Raw genomic sequence first — 20,999 nt, forward strand, 5'->3', positions numbered from 1 at the left:
GGGGAAAAAAGTATAATTTCCTTACACGGCTTCGTTTTCGAATTTTTCGAATAAAAGATAGGGCACCCACTCGCTTGTATGCCTCGCTGTGGAACGTCTCAGTTCCAGAGGTCCTTTATTCCTTACACCGTTGGGCTGTGGAACAGTCTCCCTGAGGATGTCGTGCAATTGGAACTTCAGAAGTTTAAGTGTAGATGTAATGCATTATTACTCTAATGCAATTTTCCTTGCATCTTAATAATTTACTTACATTTTTATCTATTTATAAATTCGTTAGTTTATTTTTTTAATAGGCGAAATCTTATCTTTCTATATTTCTCTTTACCTCGCCTTACTTCTTTCTAACGAAAACCATATTCTTTGGAAGCTTGACTTTCAAGTCAATGGCCTCTGTGGGCTTGTTCCATATGAATAGGGTTCATTTTCTGAATAATAATAATAAAAATAATAATAATAATAATAATAATAATAATAATAATAATAATAATAATAATAATGAGATATGTCTCACGTTATCCACTGGATGCAAAGAGAGAGAGAGAGAGAGAGAGAGAGAGAGAGAGAGAGAGAGAGAGAGGAATTTGACAGATTTTTATCAAATGTACCCTTCGTCCCACTGAGATATGCTACGATATAAATAACTTATTATACGATGTTTATTGAGATTTCCAAAACAGCACCGCTGCTTTGTTGTGGGGCTAACATAAACTCGGTTAGTAATAGCTTCATCGAGTATCTAAATACCATATATGAGAACCAAGGTCTTTAGACCTTGATGAGAACCAGGCCACTGCTTTGTGGTCGGCGCGATGTATTTCGAAAAGGTCACTGGACATGCGCAGTCACAGACTTGTGTTCTAGTTCTCCTACCTGTAAAATGATAATGTTAGCGAAAGTGGGTAATATGCTCCGTTCATTTACTGTGCATTAATGTAATTATGGTTGATATTTCAAATCTGTCATTAAACTCCTTTTGATATAAATTTACACATAGGTCTTCACACACAAACACACACACACACACACACACACATACACACACACACACACACACATATATATATATATATATATATATATATATATATATATATATATATATATATATATATATATATATATATATACATATATATGAAAAATAAATAATATTTAGCCTGTTTTACGGACATTGCTCTCTCTTGTCTTTTCTTCGTAATTCGTAATTTATATGACTTCCATATCTTTTCTTCACTTAATTCTAAATGGAAATTTCTCTTTTATCCCAGTTGTTTATAGAAAAAAAAAACAATCAGCAAATTTTACTTATCTTTCTCTCATCTTTTCCTCGTAATTCGCAATACATATGACTTCCATATCTATTCTTCACTTAATTATAACTGTATTTCCCTCTTTTATCACTTTCCTTCATTAAAAAAAGGAAAGAGATAAAATAATCATCATGTTTTGCAATATAAAATAACAAATTCAAATTTAGGGTGTGCCGTTACAGAGACTGCTCCTCTTAGGCCGAATACATCTGGAGTTGTTTCGTTGACGACCCGAACATTTATTCTACTTTATCTGTATTAACATGTGACCGTTATTATTAACCTAAAAAAAAGGCCATTTATGAGAAGATAATTTATTGGAATTGTTGTTTATTCTGAGTTATTGGTAAGTTTGGCTGTTTGATGGTTGGCGTTAGCTAACCTACCGTAGGCTAGTCTAGTGTAGCCCCAGAGGAGGCTAGCCCTAGATTACGATATGTTGAGCTAGATTTGATTGTACGTCTCTGATTTCAGTAGATTTCCCTTGAAATTTTGTAAGTTGCCAGTATAAAATAATACCACGTAACCTAGGGGTGTTTACTAGTTAAGATTTTCCCGTGTTAGTTATGGAGGGTGGGGACGGTATTGTCTTACCTTATGTCGTAATTTGATGAAAAGCTCTTTTTAAAAATATAGGTTAGCCTACAGTTTCATTTTGTGTATTGGCAACGTATAAAATAATACCGAATTTCCCACACATTTATTTAGGCTTTCATTCAAATAGTCATTAAAGCATATAGCCTATAGGCCAATGCATTTTGGCCTAACCCTATCTAGGTTAGCCTAGGCTAGGCTATAACCTAATAGGTGTTAGGGTTGGTAAAACTGAAGACTATTATCGCACCCCTGAATATAGAGTAAGGGGTCACAACTTCGTGGGGGAGGTGGAGGTATTTGGTGAAGCTTCCTGGCCCCGGCACAGCATCCAAGGTTAGGTTAGGCTACGGTAAGTTTGGTTAGGCTAAGTCGTATAGGTAGGCCTACCCTCTGACGTGTCACAACTGCTATAGGCACCCCTCAATCTGCATTCTACCCAAACTGAAGACCACTTTTGCACCCCTCTGGTTCAGTAACTATTCTACAGTTAAACGTGGAAAATGGTTGCCATATTTAGTACCAACCCTTTGGGGATTAATGTAAAAGCAAAAGATGGTAGATATCATAAACATAGCCTAAGCAACAGACATAGCCAAAACATTGATAAAAAGTGGTAAATATTCTGTTTGGCACCTGGTAGGGAACCACCCTGCACGGAGATATTCTCTATTAATATCTCATTGTTTCCCTATATTTCTCAGATTATCTCATCGCTACTGCATTATATACACCCTTTTCTATATTGTTCAGTGGAAAAATTTTATAAATTTCATCATTAAACAATATCTCTGTGCGGGGCTCTTCCTTAGAATTACCCCAGACCACAGTAATGGCCTTCAGTTTTATTGTCTGGGTCTGCAAAAAATGCTGGTCCCATGGTAGCCTAATCCAGTGGTAGGTTACAGGTATTATTATTGTCTTATCAAGCACTGCAGTGAGCCTATCTTTGGATGGTAGAATGCTGCTCCCTAACCTAGGTTAGGTAGAGGTAGGTTTGGGTAGGATTTAGGCCTAGCCTAGGTCTCTTTGTAGGCCTAATTCTGGCAGAGCAGCTATGTTTTTGTAGATTCTGGCAGAGTGGTTCTGCTATAATGAAATGGAGGTTTCCATGAAATCCTTTCCATGAAAATATCGACTGTATGTGATATTAGCTAAAATTAAATCACTTATACTATATCTAGCATAGGCTATACCCTTAAGCTAATGACTGACCATTTTTGATGTTCGGGTAAGATGCTGCACCATTGAGTAGCGGTTATCATGTATTTATCGACCTAATTACTATTGACATAATTGTTAGATAAGGTTACTGTAGCTTCAGTCTCACTGTAGAAGGTTAGATATACACTTTGCTGTCATGTTAGCATTATCCAAATAGTATTCATTCTTACTTGCATTCTTAGTGATATTGCATGTACCTGTTTACACTGAAAAGTATGTGGATGAGGATGTTGGTGCAGATATGGAAAAAGTGAATAAGTGAGGGATTACTGTACTGTATATCAAAGTTTTGACATAATCGTTTACTGTGCTTATTTGCATTGTGATGTATTCTAGCCACTAGGTGTATACTCTAGTATTAATCAGAGGCTCTTCCAGACAATTTACTTGGCCTCCGATTTGTCATATCTAGCTGTTGGGATCATTATGTTTTGTATGATAAAAAAAAAATTAAAATAGAAATTCATAAATGACTAGCATAATTAGTTATAAACAGAAACCGTATCATCAGAAATGCAGTAACGCATTCATTTGTGACTTACTATTCAATTTTCTTTTCCTGACAGATGTCATATATGCTGGTATATTCTGGGACCTGAAGGAGACTTCAAAAATGGCTCAGGTGGATAAGGATAGCAAGAAGGAACCTAATGCAACAAGGGAGGGTGCTTGGGCAGCTGCTGGCTTTGCTGTTGTCCTTGTAGTCGTGGGCTTACCTGTATGGTGGTATACTACGACAGTTTATCGTGCTCACTTACCCTATGGCACTATACAACAGCTCTCTCGGCAGCTCAGATACCACGGTGTGGGAATGACTCTTGTTGGGGTAACAGACCCAGCCTTCACAATGGACTTGGAACGGCAGTTGAAATCTATGCGTGAGTGTTGTTGTGTGATACACATAGGTCCTTTATATGATGCGTTCTTTCAGGTGCTGTATGATGGTTACAAAATGGTAAAGACTGTCGAGCTTGACACAGAAAGGTTATTGATTTAGTTGCCACCATTCCTATTATACTTAAAAGTGTAGACTTCATTAATATAGCTGTATGAAGTTATAGCTGTATGAAGTAAAGCTGTTACTAGAAAATGCATTTATTATATGTGTTCCCTTACTGTGAATTACTTTTACTGATCAGTTGAAATCTGTACAGTTTATGCTTTATATTGTACTTATACAATGTACAAACCTGTTTTACTTATATGGTACATCCCAGAACATTGGGCTGTTAGTAAAATATTGTCATCACCTGAGAAAAAGAGATTTTTGAATCTTCCTTTCAGTGAAAGGAAGGCTTAACCTATCCTTCATCGAAGGCTATGCCCTAAACACATAAGGTGGGGATGCAGTAATGTTAGCTTCCATTTTCAGTAAATGTGATTGGTCACTTACAGTTCTCCCATATTCTTTGAATTTCGCCATATGGAGAAAGAAGGTAAGATATTTGGATATACAGTACTGTATAGTATTAATCATGGCTGCCAGCTGTATTTAAATGCTTTAGCACATGGGAAGCACAGCAAACGACATAGTACTCTTTGAGCATGAAGGAGACAGGATGAAGGCCTTATCATATCAACCAAATGATTTGATATTCTTGAATTCCAATTACTGGATGAGTTTCAGTTGTTCTTGACTCAGAGGACATCATGATGAGTTTTGGATCATGGGAAGTCTTTGATTCAGACTTGCAATGGCCATTCTTGTGGCTTTTTCTTCATCAAATTGAAACAGTGAACTCTGTGTTTAGTGTTTAGGGGACTTGACTGTGTTCTGCAAGGTAAGATACTACTTTCTGTGTGCTTCTAAATATATTTTTTCTCCAATTTGTGATTTTTTTTTTCAAGTTCAGAGTTTGATACTGATCTTTTATTATCAAGACACCACTTTATTGATATCCTTACAACAAGGCTTCTTTGGCAGTGGACTGAAGTTCTTGTTTCTAATGCTCAGGGCTCGTTTTCTCAAGCTGAAGTGGTAGAGAAGACAGATGTGTCACTGAAAAGTCATGTAATTCCACCTTGAAGGTTGTCATCTCTTGACAAGCCAAAGTCAACCACAAAACATAGAGGTGATTTTTTCATTTCACTGCTCCTATTAAGGTTGTTACTTGTGAAGGACAGTTTTCCAGCTCTGTTGGTCAGCACAATGTGAAGCCCAGTCAGGTTATGGATGGTGAAGTTCTGTTACTCTACCTCAAAAATGTCACTCCCGGATACCTGGAATTCTTCATGGTAGACTGTGCTGTGGGTGTTTCTGTTCTTTTTTTACATAAGAATACAGTACTGTATCATTCATCTGTGTGCATGGCAACAGCTAGCAAGTAAAAGATTGAGAGTCCTCTCACTTGGTTAACAATACCAATAAACATTTAGCAAAATAATGATTACAAAACAATGGTCTGTTTCTGTGAAACATGGAAATTACTTTAAATGACTATGATAAATAACAATTAAATATCTGATAAATAACACCTAAATATGTATAATTAATGATTTGGTTATTGTGCTGAAATTTTATGTTTAATTACTATACATTTTATGAATTAGTGTTCTGTTATGTTATCTTGGTCTTATGTAGCATTTTACTTTTGCATTTGCATGTAATTGATAGCATTTGTTTTTGTTCAGTGTGTATTATAAAGTAATAGATTCTGTCTCCATCATAAATGCATGTGACACTTTTCATGCACACATAGCCTTTGAATTAATTTTACTTTTATTTATTTACAAAAGGTGTTTCCTATGTTGTTTCATTTGACTGAATAAAACCTATGAAAGTCCAGATGTCATTAAAGTTCTTAATGTGCTCCATTATTTATATTTTATTGTTTTCAGGTTCCATAAAGTTTCTCCTGGCTCAGAGACGACCAGAGAAAGAGGAGCTGAAAATCATAAGAGCAACAGACACTCTTCATGACTTGGATGAAAAGCTGACAGCCACAGCCTTGATAGCATCAGGAACACTCGGACTCTTCATTTTGTCAGAGTCGGACTCAAGAGTGTTAGATGCAGCTAATGTGAGCATAGCAGTCGGCCGACATCGATTAATATTTGTGAAGCCAGAAGTTGGTATGTTGGAATTTATTGTGTAATTTATTATTTAGTTTATAATAAGATTCTTATTCAAGTACAGTAATGCTTTAAATTGTCAGTACAGCAAGGGAAATACCACCTAGAACAGACACACTGTAACTATCAAATACTAGCTTGTTTACAGGAAGTATTTATTAGCTTCTCGCTTTGTGAGTGAACTCTCCCTCTCATCTTATAGAAACTAGTTGTTCTATTAATCTTTGTGTCAAACATATTTTTGTGCATATATTGAACATAACTCATATTTTGCTTAAGCTTAACACGAAGAGTACAGGAAGTTAGAATCTAGCCAGGGTATTTTTAGGCAGTTTGCTGATTTATTTTTATTGTTGAATCACTGTCACCCATGCCCCACCAAGGTTGACCCATTCACCAAATTCTCTCTCTCTCTCTCTCTCTCTCTCTCTCTCTCTCTCTCTCTCTCTCTCTCTCTCTCTCTCTCTCTCTCTCTCTCTCTAACCCCAAGAGTAATTGCAGGAAGTTACTGACCTGACCAGTGTTACAAGTTGATCTGAGAAGAGAAAGGACTTGCCTTCATTTCAGTGTAGCACTTTCCAAAATGATACTGTACCTTTAGAATGAGGCAGTGGCCACTTTCCATCGTGAAAAAGATATCTGAGACGAAGAGGCTATATGAGAGCAATAATCCAAACTGCCTCATGGGGAGGTAGTGCCGTCAGTGCACCTCACGCGGTGCTGTATAGGGATTACTTAAGGTTCTTTGTAGTGTCTCTTCAGCCTCCAGCTACAACCCCTTTCATTCCTTTTGCTGTACCTCTGTTCATATTCTCTTTCTTTTGTCTTACATTTTTTCTTCTCCTAACAGTTGTTTCCTTGTGCAACTGCAAGGTTTTCTTCTTGTTACACCTTTAAAAATTTTTAACTTTCAATTTCCCTTTCAGTGCTGAATGACCTCATAGGTCCCAGCACTTGGCCTGTGGCCTAAATTCTACATTCTGTATTCTGATAATCCAAACAGGGAGAGGCTGATGCTGTTGGAACCATGTGTTTTTCAAGACAAGTTTTGAAGTAGCTAGAACAGAAAGAATGTAATTTAGTTATCAAGAAAGAGACAAAAATTTGTAACACTGTAGGCAGACCACCTTGGGGCCATTACTTTGAACTAAGCCACAGGATCTCATTCAGTAGACAAAGAAATGCTAGACAGTTGATAAGATTTATTATGACGATTTTGTTTTACTATAAGTCGTGCTCGTGTATCTTTGGATTATCAGAATAAGATTGGTTGTATTTTTTTTATAGCTGTAATCAGTATAATCCAGATTACCAAAGATAAATGCAAGTTTTAAACTGGATTATTCTTTTGCATGTTGTAGATTTTCTCTGGATGATGATTGTACTCATATTCAAACTATATTTGGTATGTAACAAAACTAAACCTAGACTTATAGTAAATGGTGTAACCATACTTAACTGTCGCTTGCTTTTCCTTTTCTACCACTCAGATAAGTCTCAAATTTTTCACAATAAGTGCTGTTCAGTAATGCTGTGTAATAATGTTCCAGATATGACATTACTTAGTTCAGTCATCAAAGACATGGTAATTAACACCCTAGCCAGCAAAAAAGCCGATGGAAACAAGGTTCTTCATGAACTGAAAGGGCAACAGAGGAAGGAAGCCATGAGACAGGTGAGATATCTTTTTCTGATTTGTTTATACAAACCTCATTTTACTTCAGCATTAATCATTTACTCACAATATAGCCCAGTTTTGTAGTCAATATCCCCTGTAGGGGGGTTAGTGGTGTACTATAGGCATTGCTTAAGGTTCTTTGCAGCATCCCTTCAGCCCCTAGCTGCAACTCCATTCCTTTTACTGTACCTCCATTCATTTTCTTTTTCTTCCAACTTACTTTCCACCTTCTAACAATTGATTCATAGTGCAACTGCAAGGTTTTTCTCCTGTTACATCTTTCAAACTTTTTTACTCAATTACCATTCAGCGCTGAATGACCTTGTAGGTCTCAGTGCTTGGCCTTTGCCCTAAATTCTATATTCTATTTTATTCTATTCAACAAAAAAAGTGGTAGCAAAAAAGGAGGCTCTGTGCTTGCACTGATAGTTCCCTAAATCCAAAGTGGTAAAGTTTTTTTTTTTTTTTAAATTAGGGGCCTGTTAACAATTTGCTGAAATCTCCAGAATTATCCAAAGTATTCCACAATGATCAATACTTATATCACTTACCTCTAGATCATTTTCATTTTTTGGTAACACTGATTAAATGATTTTCTGTTTTGGTGGCTTTCGTCTCCACCAGCTAGAGGGCTTTTGCTGTCCCGTTTGGCTGGGACAGGGTTAGCTTTTGAAGTAATCTTTTGTCTTTTGAATACTTTTGTTGCCCTGCTCTGAGAGTTTTCAGTGTGTTTCTTTTTAGTATGTTAAGGTGTAGGTATTATGTTTGTTCAGTTTGTACAGTATTCCATCTAACTGTCAATAAAGTTTGTATGTATTTAAGAGAAGGTTCACTGTTTCCTGCAGGTTACCTCTCAGGAATGGGGTTTGAATAGCTACAGTTTTATAATGCATTTTAAGCTCCGTGTTCCTCATTTTAGCTGAAGATCATTCCTTATGTAGATTCGTTTTAGTAAATACTTTTAACATTATTCATACTGGTTAAATGTTTATTAGACAGATCTTTACATTTTAAAATTATTAGGTAAATGCTTGTAAGTACTGAATTCAAGGATGCATTTCTTACACTTTCTATGATTTAACTAGGATTTCTGTCATAATTCTTATATACAGTATTTACGTAAGTACACTCCTGATAAGGAAATATTTAGCTCTGAACTTCAGTAGCACCTTCAAGGATTCAAGGAAGTAGCCAGGTTCTTGTGTATGACTGTACTAATCATTTTAGCTACATGTAAATTTCGAATACTTTGAGATTATGAGATTTTATCTTGTGTGGTCTTTACCGGTTATCACCTGTTTTAATATGTATCTTATTTCCAGGTTCCAACAGAGCCCGGTTATGATGTAACTCTTACACTAATGGTGCCTGAGCCCCAGTTGATATCTGTCAACTGGGATGCTAAGAAGGCAGTCTCAGGTAAGTTGCTATTAGAATCGAATATTAGTAGCTTATTTCCATTTTATAAAAAGCATCGTTGTTTTATAAGTGTGAGCAGAACTGCTTTATTATTTTTATACAGAAGTTGCAGTCATAGACTTGCTGCTGTTTTATGTGAACTGAATGAAATCCAAGTTATATGTGAGGCAAAAAGTTCCCCCAAAGCTCAGTAAATAATGTAACATGCACATTCTGCCTTTTCATTCAGTGGCATAATTAATGATCTTATCAGATTTTCCCTTCACTTTGTTAGATGTGAATGGAGCTCTCGCCATTGTCTTGGTCTTTAGCTTTACTTTCCATGATTTTCTGTTGTTCATCCTTCTGCTTCAAAATTTAGTATTTTTTTTATTAACCTCTCCTTATCCTTTATCAACATTAGTTCAAACCATCTCAGTTTGAGATCTCAGTCTGTTTTGAAGTCTCAGGACACCTCATCTCTCAGTGACTTTTGCCTTTGTAATGTGATCTTCCCACCACACTTAACTATGAATCATATGTGTTTGTTGTCACTGATCTTCAAAATCTTCTCCATTTCCTTTGTAAGTGGCTATGTATTTAGTGTGTATAGTAACATAGACCATTTATACTCAAATATTTTGTTCTGCTTTTTGTCCAACCTTATGATAATTTACTATTTAACTTTGTGGTTTGGTTGAATTATCTAAATAATAATAACATTAACAGTAATGTTTTGTTTACTAATGGAGTTCTCTAATTTGTCTATTGTCTGGCAAAGTCTTTCCACTTCTTCCATGCTGTCCCTTCAGTACCTGCTTTTGCCCTTGTATGTCTCTAAGGTAATGGTAATGTATTACCTCTCTTGATGTTTACTCTTCTACCATAACGTGGTGTTCCATCTCTGTCTCTTCCCATTTGCTCTTGTACATTTTGGGCATCAAAAATCACTTGCATGAATTATATTTTTTAATCTTAAGTACCTCTTTTGACACCAGCTGTTACATTCGATAATAGTATTTAGTTTAGCCCAACACCTTCCCCTTCAGCATTCCCATGAACTCTTTCCTTATTGTATTTTTTCCTTTGCTTCCTTTACATAAAGTCAGCATTGTCATTGTTCTGATTATGTTGGCTTTCAGTCCTCTCTTTTCTGTTCCATTCTTCCATCATTAAGACACATCTGTGACCATTCTTATGGTTGCTGTGTAAACAGTATATTCAGTTTTTCATTCTCCTATCCTTTACATGAATTCAGTATGCATTGAGTGAAAAGATATCTCTAGAATTAATATGTTCAAATTTCTTTCTGATCTTGTTCCCGTACTCTTGAAGTTTTAAAGTGATAATTGTATTAGAAAAGAAGTGCTTGCATTTTGATACAAAAAATGTAATATTAGCCAAATGAAATTTGAAGTTGCACAGTAGTTTATTGTAAATCTTGCCTATTATTTTAGCATGAGCACAAACTCTGTAATGTTTCCATTAATTAAAAAATACTCATAGTAGCACGAGGCTTTCAACTGAGAAACAGATCCGCAGTTATGTATGGGTACATATATTTAAAAATAAATTTCTGCAGAGAGCTTTCGGGAATCTATTCGATTCCCCTGTTCAGTTGAACAGATTCCTGAAAGCTCTGTAGAAATTTATTTTTAAATATATGTACCCATACATAACTGTGGATTAGTTTCTCCAATTTTCCATTGTCAGCCGTGGCTTTCTTTTATAATTTTTTTTTCTTACAGATTACCTGAAGCCATTTGCAAAACAGGTGCAAAGCATTTCTGAAATCAGCATAAGGTCCCAGGTACTTTATATGACTGGCCTTAATGTATCCCCACAGTGGTCCTCGTCTTATTCACATTTTGCCTTGCCAGAAGAACAGCTGCCTTTGACCATAAATGCTATTGAGGCCAAATTAGGTAGGTTTTAATATATTTACCAGTGAATGTAATAGAACAGTTCTCATGGAGGGTGTCCCTGTAAGAGGATAATGCTGTCAGTAAACTTCATGTGGTGTACTGTTGGCATTACTTAAGGTTCTTTGCAGCCTCCCTTCGGCCCCTAGTTGCAACCCCTTTCATTTCTTTTATTGTACCTCCATTCATGTTCTTTTGTATACCTTTCTTTCCACCCTTCCCTATCAATTGTTTCATAGTGCAACTGGTAGGTTTTTCCCGTTACATCTTTCAAACCTTTCTCCTCTCAATTTCCCTTTCAGCATTGTATGACCTCATAGGTCCTAGTGCTAGGCCTTTGGCCTAAATTCTATCTTCCATTCCAAGGTTTGTGTTACATTCATAAATGATTTTATTTTATTACTGTTTTGTGTCTTGAAACTGAATTGAATTTGTCACAAGTATAGAAATGACTTATTTTGAGAAAGGTTGGTCACATTATAGCTTGCCAGCTTAGTTTTTTATCTTGTCGATTTTGGATAACAGTTTTATGCACTATCATGGATATTTTGCTTGTATCATGTGCAAAACATGATTGTGAATTAACTAAAATGGTTAATGTATGACAGATACGTTTGGAAAAAGTTTTTAGATTGTCTTATGACAGTTTTTAACTTTTGTGATATTACTCACACATTTTGAACGTGACACGATTTTGGATGTTTAAGAATGATACACAGACTGTTGTTTACAAACTGAGGTTTACAGATTGTCTCTTTTGTTCACAATTATGAGTCTATTAAAATAAAATCTTGCACATAATTTACAATGGACATGATCTTGGATTTGTTATAAGATGGTTCTGGTTTGCAAAATAGTTTTGGGAAATTCTCAGAAAATATCTTTCTTAGCAGGTCATATTCCGACAAATGCTTTTCCGTTTATGTGTACTGTATACTGATTCTTATTACTTGAACACTTTTTTCCACTACAAAACTTTAAAGTTTTACCGAACTCTTTTGGGACAAGTACAAGGTATCCTCAATGGTAAATAAAGTCAGATATCTTACTGTACATTGTCAGTACTTGACATCTTATCATCTGTCTTTTATTCCAGGTTCATACGTTCGAACTAGGCCATCTCTTCATTTTGTGGTCTATATTCCAAGGGTAAAACAGGCTCCTCTGTTCATACATAAAGCAGATGGCACTCCTTTAGAAATAAACAGGTAGGTGTCTTAGTAAATAATTATAAGGATTTTAAATAAAAAAACCCATAGATTTAAAGCAAATAACTCATATCCTGTAAGCACTTATATTCGTCAGTAATCTCCTTGGGTTCTTGCTGATGGCGTGAGCTGACAACATCCCTGGTGTGTTGTAAAACTCCTGTTGGATTCAAGTTTCAACATGAACTATAACAACTACATCAAGCATGGCTGTTCTTACATTTTCTTCTTTCTTAGTGTGTCATTCAGGCATACAGGAAATTAGAGGATATGTATCTACATATACAGTATATCTAATGGAGTCAGAACAATTTTGTTTTGATGTTCCCAAAAATATGAACCTCATTCTGTGTGGAGTGTCATCCTGAATACTTTTTTTAAGGTGTTTTTTATGGCAGAGGAATTATACTCAAGGTAATTTGTGAGTGAAGCTTTCCCTTACAAAAGATCAGCTAAATCATATTACCTATAATCACATTACTGACTTCACCTAATTTGGGATGCAAGACCTCCCACAGACTGCATTCCAGTGCACAACAGGAGCCAATGCTTTGCAGACTTCTCCTAACAACAGCCGAGAGAGGTTTTATAACATTATGCTAGACCATCCCCACAAAGACACATATGAGCCCTCTAGGGAGGTATTGCTGTCAATGCTCCTCACACAGTGCACTGTAGGTATTAGTTTAGGTTCTTTGTAGTGTCCTTTCAGCCCCTAGCTGCAACCCCTTTCATTCCTTTTACTGTACCTTCGATCATATTCTCTTTCTTCCATCTACTTTCCACCCACTCCTAACAGTGTTGTTTCACAGTACAACTACAACTGCAAGGTTTTCTTCCTGTTACACCTTAAAAACCATTTTACTCTCAATATGCCTTTCAGTGCTGAATGACCTCAGAGCACTTGACCTTTGTCCTAAATTTTATATTCTATTCCTATTCCACAATGACAGCTATTGCTGGTCCTTCATGCTATGAGAATATAGTAATGTGTCTCAGAGGTCTGGTTAAGGTCATAGGTTCAGAAAAAATTCGAGTTTTGGGTTGATATGATGAAACATATTTTTGTCCAGTTTCTGTTACGAAGACTTGTCAACTTTGCCAGACAGATGATGTTTTGTGTCTTACGCAATGCTTTGGCCCTTTAAATCAGGTATTTAAAGGGACTGTGATACTGCCACACCCTCCTTATGATGCTACTCATTACCCTTTGTGTATAATTTCATTTATTAACGCAAATAATTAGAAATTTTAACTATTAGTTGCCATGTACGATACGTCATTCATTACTGGGTTGTTTATAAACAACCCTGTGTGTTGGATTACCTTTAACCTTGGTTCTTTTGAAAAGGTTGTTTACCTGCACTTACACGTGTTTGTGCGTGTTTTTATGAAGAATTACTCGTTATTAACAAAAATTTTTTCAATAATGCCAACGTCGTAAGAGATACTGTACAGATACTTGCAAGAATATGGATGAAGACTCAGTAAAAACAGGTGCAAATTTTCTCATAAATATTGAAATAATGACCAGCCGGTCTCTTCAGTTTGTGTGGGATAAGAGAGAGAGGAGCCACGTGTGGTTAGTGAAGAGCTGCATGGTGATAGCGGAATGAGTTGTAAACCATTGTCTACCGTGTTACTATGTAAAAAGCTTATTAAAAGGAGTGACTGAACATTCTGAAGTACAATACAGTCTACTTGTAAAATCTCATGTACATAATTTACATTTCCCAATTCAAGTTCCTCAAGGAGTTCTACATCTTATTTACAAAGTGTATGGAGATCTTAAAAATACAAATCAGCTATTAAAACTGTAAAGAGAACAAATGCAAAATAGGGATGAAGTTTTCCATTCAAAATTGTGGAAAAAATGCATCAAAAAACATTTCATGGGTATACTACAGCCACTTGTGCACTACAAATGAGTGCTGTAGAGCACAACCTTGGGTATGTGTGTGTGTGTCCATTATAAATGACATTATAGGTGGCATTCCTATTAAATCAAGTACTCAGGAAAAAGAGAAACCAGTAACAAGGTCATCTCTGATACCCAAAACATGGAAGAGGAGAGCAAAGCAACTAGATGATAGAACATAAAAAGCTGGAGCTTTTTAGGTTGGCTCTCATCAGTGGCACTCCCTGCTGCCTAATGTCGAGATTTAAAGGATGCTGAGTCCTTGTGTTAATGGAGACTGTCTGTTTGGCAAAATCCATTGCAAATTTTAAAAACAAAGTCCCCAAAGATAACCCAGAGATGGTTTGGAAAGCCTTTTGCTGGAGAAGAAAGGTAAGCTAGAAAAGGAAAATTTTGTTTGTAGGCATAGAGTAGATTTTTCACCTGGTGAAGATGCTTTTAATATGCAGAATATGTGTCCAAGATAGGTATGTTTTTCTTTTAAAAAAGGTATACATAAAAAATCTCTCTTATAAGTGAAGTGTGTGTGCCTAAAAGTTAGGTAAACTTTAACTGGTTTTTTTCTCAAAACCAGTATCTTATGAAGTTAGTTACATTCAGATGTTTATAAAATTAAGGATTTTCAAAATAACTGAAAAAGGGAAAAGGTTATTAATTCTCTAGGAAATTTCGAAACTTTTTGTATACTTAAAAGTTCATTTTGCTCTGTCATCTCACATGCAATGTTGAATTTTCAAAAATTAAAAGGCTGAAAATTTTGAATTTTCAAGATTATCTACCAGTTTTTTAAATTTAAAGAACATAGATTGTAAGATTATGTAATTTCCCTCAAAACTAAGCAAAAATTATATCTGAAAGTTGAAATTCAATAAAGCTATTGAACTTTAAAATTTTTTAAAAATTTTTTAAAAATTCATATTACATGGAATTTTCAGTGGAATCATGTTTTACCATGCCCGATAACCTCTCAAAATTTCAGCCATCTCGTTGCAATATTTCAAGTATTCATTCATTTTAAAACCTATGACCTTAAACTGTTTTGTAATAATGATAAATAATTGCATTTTGTTAGACTCAGTTTAAAGGTTTTGGTTTCTTTAAGATAATTATAATTAATATAGAGAACAGTAGTTTGAGAGGGCAAGTTCACATTTATAGATTAATAAGACTCATTCATAGGCTGGGTTCATAATTGAAAGGCAAAAATTAGAGCTTGGTAACGTCCAAAAAGTCAGATAGCTCACAAGAAAGAGACAAAAAGTAAAAGTAGACAGGAATATAATAGGGGGCCAGAGGGACATTGTAAAGTACATATACTGTAGTGCTTTTAGTAGAGTGAAGTCTACAATTTCCTGCACGTACACTTCAGAGGCCAACATATATACACATTGGTGTGAGTTTACTTAACCCTTCTAGTTCCTCATTGGACTGGTTGGTACTGTTCTCGGCTAGCACTCTGCAGGGCCCGAGTTCGAATCTCCGGCAGGCCAACAAAGAATAGAGGAATTTATTTCTGGTGACAGAAATTCATTTCTCGGTATAATGTGGTTCGGATTCCACAATAAGCTGTAGGTCCCGTTATAAGGCCCAACCCTAGGAGAGCTGTTAATCAGCTCAGTGGTCTGGTGAAACTAAGGTATACTTAACCCTTCTTGCTAGGTGCTTCATTTGAGGCATCTTGATTCCTAAGCATTAAATGGATGGATGTATAGTAGATTCATTGCAAAAAAATTCATCCGTATGGAATGTGCTACTTACCTCTAGGTCTGCCTAATTGAAGGGATATTGTACCTTAGATCCTTTTGTATGTTAGGTCTCAAATATTATGTGTTAAATCAAGTGCATTAAAATAGGCAACTGCTTCACAAGTATTCATGCAGAAATGCACAGACTAAGACTTTCTGTTTCTCAAATAATAAGTTAAATATTTTGTTTTAGACTAATCTGTTAATAGTAGCGTAGCAACGCATTATTGTTTAATGTTGTAATTGTTTATGTTTATATATTTTTTTTTTTCATTTTGTATCAGTTTTTTTTTTCATTTTGTATCAGTTCCTATACAAGCTCAGATTAGTTGTACTACTTACAACCACAGATTGGTGTTTATTTTAATTGTCATTCGTCCTTTTTTTTTTTTTTACAGGAAATTGCTTAAGTATCTACAACTTTACATTTCTATTTACACTTAGCCTCTTCCATGTACACTTGCCCTTCCTGAAATTCTTGCATAAAAGGTACATAAAAGACCTACAATTAGATCCCTGAAGTGATTATAAGGATCATTTTAATATGTAAATGGCATTTTTCTTTTTGTAACTTAATGCTTAGATCGGGTAAGTGTTTTTCATGGGCCCTTTCCAGGTGCATCCGTCAAACACTCATAAATGTCATTGCACATAGAATTACTAACAAAACTTGAGAGTTTATTGCATGATGAAAGTGTACTGAAACACAGGAAAGTATTTTGGCTGAACCAATAGGTATACTTTGACTATAAGGCATCAGATAGTGCCAAGCAGAGTTGGCTGATTTCATCCAAGTAAATCAGTTATAAACTGTGTAAGTAGTTCATTCATAGTGCTGGATAGGTTATGAGTGAAAAATTTGTTTTGGTAGTGCAGTTTTAAGTTTAAAGAAAAATCATGGTAAAGATAGGAACTTTTGTCATCAGCAGTAAGTAAATGACCGTGTGTTTTTAATTATTGTATAGAAGAACAGCCATATGATCTTGAAATTATAAGCAATTCCAGTAAAACAATAAGGAAAGGAATAACGTGCATCAGTGACTTCCAGTGTACTTATTGAATTTATCATTTAGATGGAAAATCATCCAGGGAGCTGTAGTAACATCTGTGGCACAGAAACTGGCCTTTATCTCACCTCCACTGCGTAGAACAACAGTACATTCTGTGACTTGGGTTACAAATACATCAGTGTGCACTTTCATACATAATCATGTATAACAGAAGCAACTAGAAAGAGTACAAGAAGATGCTCTTGGAAACTCCACTAATTCTTACAATGAGGAGAATACACTGCCCTGGAAGTTTAGACTACAATTGTCCATCCCTTCTTTATAGATTTAGATTTTGCTGATAAAATGTGATCTAATTTTTTAGATATATTTTTCCCCTGTAGCAGGCCTTACTAAGCAAATGCTTAGCCATGAACATTTAGGTAGGTGCAAGTGAATTTTATGGTGATGCTGTACTTCTATAAAAACAGATAATGTTATGATAAAAAAATATATTTTTATTTTTCAGCTTTATGGTACCAAGGTGGGGAGGAGTGATGATTCATAATGTTCCTGCGCTGGATGTCAATGCTTCGTATCCCCAGTCTGTCGAGCTTGATACCCACTGGATTATGACAACTGTATTAACTCATCTCCACAAACTTTTGCCTGTGCCAACAGTGGTGAGTTTCTTTTAATAACACTGCAAATCTCTCAGAATTTTATCTTAAATTGTATGAATTTCATTAATTTCATCTTAGATTTTATGAGTAACTGAACCTAGACAGATTGTAAAACCATACCACTATATCATATAAAGCAGCAGGAAATATTGTTACATGTTTAGTAATTATCTTTATCTCTCTTTCTCCTGTCTCCTTTTCAAATGTTACTTAGAAAAATGAGGAAAGTCTTTTATTAATGGCACCCAAAGAGTCTTGCAAATTGGCTGACTGGCAGTTGGATGGCCTAGCACGTGCAAGGGTGTCATCATATCTGGCTAACATTCGCATAACATTACAGGTGAGCGCACTGGTTGTTAGTGACAAGATTAATCCTTTTAACCATTAGCTCTTGGTCCCCTTTTATTCCTTTTACTTTACCTCTGTTCATATTCTCTTTCTTCCATCTTTCTATCCAGCCTCTCCAGCAGTTGTTTCATAGTGCAGCTGCAAGGTTTTCTTCTTGTTAAACCTTTCAAACCTTTCTTCTGTCAGTTTCCCTTTCAGCGCTAAATAACTTTATAGGTCTCATCGCTTGGCCTCTGGCCTAAATTCTATATTCCATTCCATTTAGCTCGAATTTGTTTATTGCAATTTATATACTGTATGTACATTGTAGGAGACCCTTTCAGAATTGTTGCAGATTGATTGTAAAGAAGATGAATTGATAAGAATAGATAGAAAAAGACATGTCCAGCAGGTGGCACGGTGTCTATTATAGTATGGTAACATAATGATTGCTTATTTTCAGTCGCTCTGTGAATTGGTAGGGGAGATCAGCAATATGGTGATTAGTGATGAAGTGGGAGGATGGGTGTGGGGCGCCGTGGAGGAGTGGGGTGAGTGTGGTAGGGCAACGAGGGAGGGAAGGCTGCAGGAAGCAACCCTGTATTGCAGTCGCTCTTTCATGCAGGCTGATGCAGCTTTCTTCCACCCATCCATGTTGGCACTTTTATACTTCCCAGATAATCAGAAGTAAGTACAGCATGTGTACGGTATTTTGTTAAAGCTTGTTGTGGATATTTATTCATGCTGATGCTTACAGCAATCTACATAATCAATTCTGGGATGACAGGTCAGGAAGGTAGATGGTTATGCAGTTGCAAGATTTGGAGAAGAGCATGCACTTTCATATGCTGCTTTCACCTAACCTGTAATGATATATTGAAAATTTATTCATTCAGTTTATCACATTGTAGCTGTTGTCTTTTTCAGCCATGACAGATATGATCACTTAGTTTTATGAAATCAGAGGTTTTATTGAAAACAAATTTATTTGCCTTTGTATTACAAAGGAACGAGTAAATACATCCTAGGAATTGTCACAAAACCTCAAGTTTAGGTATTCACCAGAGTTATATTTTTATAGCCAAAAACAGTAGCAGTTGTTAATGATGAGTTGAATCAGACATGAGAGGTTTGGTAGTTGCTAATTTTACTTTGAAGTTAACTAGAAAACAAGAGGTCCCTCAGAGCATTGCTTCATTTTTTAAGTAACTCCTCAGGCCATTGCATCATTTTTTAAAGTACCCTAACTCCTGGGGCCCTTTTAACTTATTTCATCAAGTGATAATGTTTTTATCCAAAATCTCATTATTTTTACATAAAATGTTTATGCTGGGAGAAGATTATGTAAAGGTAATTAGTCCGTTATGAAAAAAATATGGTGGATAAAATAATTTATAACTAACATTATGCATGCATGTTTCACTTATGTTCAAACATTACCATTTTTACCTGTTTAATGTAACTTGACTGAACTTGTCTTTTTGCAGGTACGCAATATATGTGCCGCTGTTCCTGCCGGTGAGTATTCCTGTAATTTTGTCACTCAAGGTTGTTTTGGGCCTCTACAAGAAACAAACTCCGCAAAAGGTGAAAAGTGACTAGATATGTACACTTATTCCTTGCAGTGGAGAACAGTGTTAATCAAGGGTGTTGTAGTGTTGTCTGAAAGAAGAAGTGGCATTGGTTTTTTGACTGGCATTGGTCGTTAGGTACAAAGAGTGATGTTAGTGTTAGGGCATTTGATGTAAAAGCCAGATTTTTGTTCAGATAAAGTTAATTTGATTTGTCAAGGCAATTATGTTAAATGACTGGTGTATTTATTGTGTCTAGAAGTTCAGGTCTACAGTATTTCCATTTAAAAATGTACCAGCAAATATCTCAAAGATGGGGACCAATTTCAGCAAAATATTGTCCCAGATCTGTATACACAGTTGAAAAGCACATGAAGTGCTTTTGATCTCGGTTGATGCATGTTTACTGTATTTCACTGTAATTATGGGTGATGTATGATTTTATACTCGATGTAAATATGATGATATAATCAGATGTAAAAATCTTGTGTGAATGATTACTTCACTACTATGCTACTCCAAAGAAAACCATTTTGTAGTTACTGGTAGACACTTGCTAATTTCCCTAGCAGTGGTCTGTATATTTGGTCACACGATGTTGTTAATTTAATTAAGCAATTTTGAAAGTACATTAAACACTTTACATTGTGTCAGATTCTTTCTTTTACACCTCGGAATTCTTTGTGCATCTGTGTTAGCCAGAATTTTGTTTTGGAAAGATGTGGAAAAGGGTGTGTATCCATATTGTAGCAGTTGAATGAGGGAGAGGAATAGAAATGAAGAAAGTTTAAGTAGGCATATCAATACTGAGAAAGGTGCAAAAAGGAATGATATTTCCCTTCATGCTCAAACAAATATGGAAGCAAGTGAAAGTTGAAGGGATCCACAGACCACTTGCAGCCTGGCGAAACGAGTGATATATACTGAAACAGACCACATGTAGTTTTAGATTTGACTGAAACTTTAGTTTGTGGCATGCCAAGACCCTATTGATAACCAGAAAAATGAACAAGGGGTTGACAAACATTAAATACATAATTGATATAGAAGTGAAAAAAAGCATAAAGGTGGAGGCAGAAAAGAATCGGTTACAAGATGCTTGTTTCTGAATTATGTTTTAAAACAGAATCACAGAAAAAAGTGGGAACACAAGGGAAATTTTTTCAGGTAAAATAATACTACTTACAGAGAAAATATATGGGGCGTGTTTTGTAGTAACTAAGTACTATATTAATTCAAACCCTTTGGTAGTCCAACTTCAAAAACAAATTACAGTTTTTTTTTATTGTAGCATCAGTGCAACGCATCTCTCATACTAGTGAACCGTCATTTGTTTTTTAGCCCTTAGGCTACAGCCAAC

At 35.6% G+C, this 20,999-nt stretch overlaps 1 protein-coding gene across 1 annotated transcript; it reads left to right on the plus strand.

Moving 5' to 3' along the window:
- Positions 1-1,488: 1,488 nt before the first annotated feature.
- PIG-S (phosphatidylinositol glycan anchor biosynthesis class S) lies at positions 1,489-20,289 on the plus strand. Its single transcript, XM_067098483.1, has 11 exons — positions 1,489-1,656; positions 3,695-4,006; positions 5,967-6,200; positions 7,751-7,875; positions 9,201-9,297; positions 11,025-11,201; positions 12,295-12,406; positions 17,588-17,741; positions 17,956-18,081; positions 18,532-18,755; positions 19,556-20,289. Exons 2-11 carry the CDS (start codon positions 3,742-3,744, stop codon positions 19,668-19,670), a joined length of 1,629 nt encoding a protein of 542 aa, XP_066954584.1. The 5' UTR covers positions 1,489-1,656; positions 3,695-3,741; the 3' UTR covers positions 19,671-20,289.
- Positions 20,290-20,999: the final 710 nt, after the last annotated feature.

The sequence above is a fragment of the Macrobrachium rosenbergii genome, chromosome 55, assembly GCF_040412425.1.
Source record: "Macrobrachium rosenbergii isolate ZJJX-2024 chromosome 55, ASM4041242v1, whole genome shotgun sequence".
Lineage (NCBI taxonomy): Eukaryota > Metazoa > Arthropoda > Malacostraca > Decapoda > Palaemonidae > Macrobrachium > Macrobrachium rosenbergii.